We start from the raw sequence: 3418 nt of genomic DNA, 5'->3' as shown, positions 1-3418 counted from the left end.
AACGCCGGGATCACGCCCTGAGCCGAAGGCAGATGCTTAACCGCTGTGCCACCCAGGTGCCCCCAAAGGTATGTAATTCTTATATCAAGACATATATATACACATATATACACACACATATGAATGAAGAGATACATAGATTCATACTTATAAAAGGTTATATGTAAACAGAGACATATAAATAAGTACATACGTATATAAAGGGATATATACATAAATAAATATAGAGACTTATGTACATAAAGGTGTTTATGTAAGTGTATATAAAGGGATCTATACCTAAATATAAAGATATATAAATACCGACAGGCGTATATGAGGGATATATAGCTAAGTAAGGATGTATACAGACATACGCATATAAAGATGTTTATATAAATGTATATAAGGGACACATGCATAAGTAACGATGTCCAGAGACCTGCGTCCCTACAGGTGCATGTGTAAATGAGTGTAAAGGGATCCATACATAAATATAAAAATCTATAAATACGTATATCCAGATAAAAGGGATAAATACCTAAGTAAAGATATATGGAGACGTATGCATATAAAGATGTTTATATAAATGTATATAAGGGACATATGCATAAGTAAAGCTAGACAGAGACCTGCGCCCATACAGGTGCATGTGTAAATGTCTGTAAAGGGATCCATACATAATATAAAGATATATAAATATATACATCTCTATATAAGGGATATATGCATAAGTGAAGTTGTCCAGAGACACACGTACACACAGATGCACATGTAAAGGTCTGTAAAGGGATCCACACATGAACATGGAGGTGCGTGCAGGGCTGCGTGTCTGTAAAGCCATACACACATGACGCCTTGCGGGATACCGACACGTACAGAAGTGTCTGGAGAAAGGAACGTGTACAGGTGTGAGCAGAGGTATAAAGGAAGCACACACACAGGTGCACACAGACACACACACACGTGTGCACAGACACAACCACCCCTTGTACGTGCAATCTGCTCCGTGGCCAGTGTCGCCCACGACTCAAACCCCCAGGGGGGACAGGTGCACGGAGCACGGCCTGCGATGCGGCATGGGACACGGACGCCCCGTGCACCGCATCTTCCGCTCGGGCCCGACTCTGCACCCAGGCCTCCCCGACACCTCGCCAGCAGAGTGAGAGAAGCCGCGGGCTTACCTGCGGGCGGCTTGGGTCTGGGCGGGTAGCGGCCGTAGTCCCAGTCGGTGTTGCCGTAGTAACCTGAGTGGTGGAGCAGAGACCCTCCTTCAGACCCTATGGAGACGGCGTTCCATAAGCCCCAGCCCATGGGTAGCTTATGGAGAGCATGGTAGACCCCTTCCAGGACGCCGGGACACCGGGACCAAACCACAGGTGTTCCCATTGCCGTGCAGGTGAGACACCATCCTTCCTGCGGAGAGAGCGCACGGGGGACCCGGCAGCCCAGGGAGGGCACATACTTGGAAGGGCCCCTTATGATCTGAGAGCTGATGGGAGGTGCACAATGCACAGGAAGACAGTCATCCACCATCTCTCAGACCCCCAGGCCCCAGGACCTTTGCACGTGTCCTCTGCACTGAATGCAAGCTTCCCTTCCCTTCCTGCCTCAGCCCCTGTGCTAACACCACCTCCACCCTGAGTGGGACCCCACAGCCCCCACACTGACCCATCCTTTAGTTCCATAGTGCGCGGGGGGGCACCGACTGCTTGGTCACTGCTGCACCCCCATGCCCAGAACCAGCCTTGGCACTCAGTATATGCTCCCATAAACACTTCGGGATTCCTCAAGCTCAAACTACCGAAACCCTTGGAATTTCCCAAGTCATAAGGCTGAGAAACACACCTGAGCTGACCTAAAGGAAGCCCCAAAAGAGGGACGCTGGTTGCCAGGGAAACCAAGCCCCCCGTGATTGTGATGAGCGGGTCATAAATTGCAATCCCGCCCCCCGAACTCGGGAGACGGTAAAGGCTCCAGAGGTTGAGTTAATCCCCGGGATGACCCATGATTTAATCAATCATGTTTATGTGATTGAAGCCTGCCTGAAACCCAAAAGGACGGGGTCCAGTGCGGTTCGAGGTTGGTGAACACATCCATATGCCGGAGGGGGACGTAACGCCACTCCCCGGGGACACATGCTCCTGCACTTGGGACCCCTCCAGACCTCACCCCACGTACCTGTTCCCCCAACACCTCGTGCATATCCTTTATCACATCCTGTACGAAAAACGGGCCCCCGTATTTCCCCGCGTCCATCCACCCCTCTAGCAAATTACCGGAGCCCAGGGAGAGGGTCCTGGGAACCTCCGATCTCTATAGCCAGAGGTTCAGAAGCTCAGGGGACAACCTGCCTTTGCAACTCTTGTCTCAACTAGAGACGGTGTCCTAGGACAGAGCCCGTACCCTGTGTCATCCAGTGCTATTTTCGGGCAAGAGCATCCAAAGCGAGTTAACCGCTCGGTGGTGTTAGCAAACGGATACACCAAGCACGTTCCTGTGTGGGAAACTGGAATATGGTGATGCATGCCTTCCAAAACTTCCCTGCCCTCTTCTGAATAAACTTGCTTACACCCAGAGCTGGTTTTTGTGGGTTTTTCTTTTTCTATTCTTTTTTGCTCAAAATAGAATGAAATTTACTGTGCACTTGGGTCCCCACCGCTCACTTTGGGTTCAGTGATTGCCTTTGTTAACATTCTCCTAGGCACCAAATGTCCCGACCGTTTTCTGGGGATGCTGATGTATGAAGCCTGCTGAGGGGTCCTGAGCTGCCCCCTGGGGTCTTGGGGGGACGTTTGTGTTTGCAATCAGAATAGACCTGGGGGCCTTGAGAGGCGGGGAGCAGAGGGGTGCAGGGTGTGAGTTGCATTGGGGTGCCGGGGTGCTAAGGGGGTGTCGGGGAGCAGCAGCATCACCCACGGGCACTGATCGCGTCCCAGATAGGAAAGCTGTGTATCTTGTCTACTGCCCTGGCCACAAGCCACAGGCTGCCCACCTCCAGCTGCCTCCCGCACCCACAGGGAGCTAGGTCCTAGCAGAGACCCCAGCCCTCACGTCTCAGCTGGCCAGTCGTCAATGCCGTGCAGACGCAGGCAGCCAACCTCACCGTTGGGAGATGTGCACTCAACGGAAAAACCCACAGAAGGCATCCCCTTGCTCGCTGCTCCCAGACTCCCGAAGCCTGCATGCTTCCTCCCCAAGAGCCAAAACGTGGCCCCAAAGATGCACATACAGGGGCTTAAGACGCCCTAAGCATCCATCGGCAAAATCCGTCTGCATAAAACTGCAAAATGCAAAATCAGGCAGTGACCTGATCTCTTTCAGCAAAAATTGCTCCGTCACGGACGCCTGCCCAGAGCTGCGGGGATGCCCGGAAAAGGAGTTTCCGGAAACCTGTCCTGCCATGCAGTAAGGGTCAGCCGTCAAAGACATGGTGGCA

General features: G+C 51.9%; 1 protein-coding gene across 2 annotated transcripts in view; it reads right to left on the bottom strand.

The window, feature by feature from the left end:
- The window catches only part of LOC105238367 (Xg glycoprotein (Xg blood group)), a 12688-nt gene extending 11380 nt beyond the window's left edge, over nucleotides 1-1308 (bottom strand). For both annotated transcript variants that reach the window (XM_034649236.1, XM_034649237.1), the window contains exon 1: nucleotides 1164-1308. In XM_034649236.1, coding sequence (XP_034505127.1) covers nucleotides 1164-1293 — 130 coding nt within the window. In that variant the 5' untranslated portion in view covers nucleotides 1294-1308. The remainder of the gene's footprint in view (nucleotides 1-1163) is intronic.
- Nucleotides 1309-3418: the final 2110 nt, after the last annotated feature.

This window comes from Ailuropoda melanoleuca, chromosome X (assembly GCF_002007445.2).
Source record: "Ailuropoda melanoleuca isolate Jingjing chromosome X, ASM200744v2, whole genome shotgun sequence".
Lineage (NCBI taxonomy): Eukaryota > Metazoa > Chordata > Mammalia > Carnivora > Ursidae > Ailuropoda > Ailuropoda melanoleuca.
This window is presented reverse-complemented; position numbering and strand designations above follow the sequence as displayed.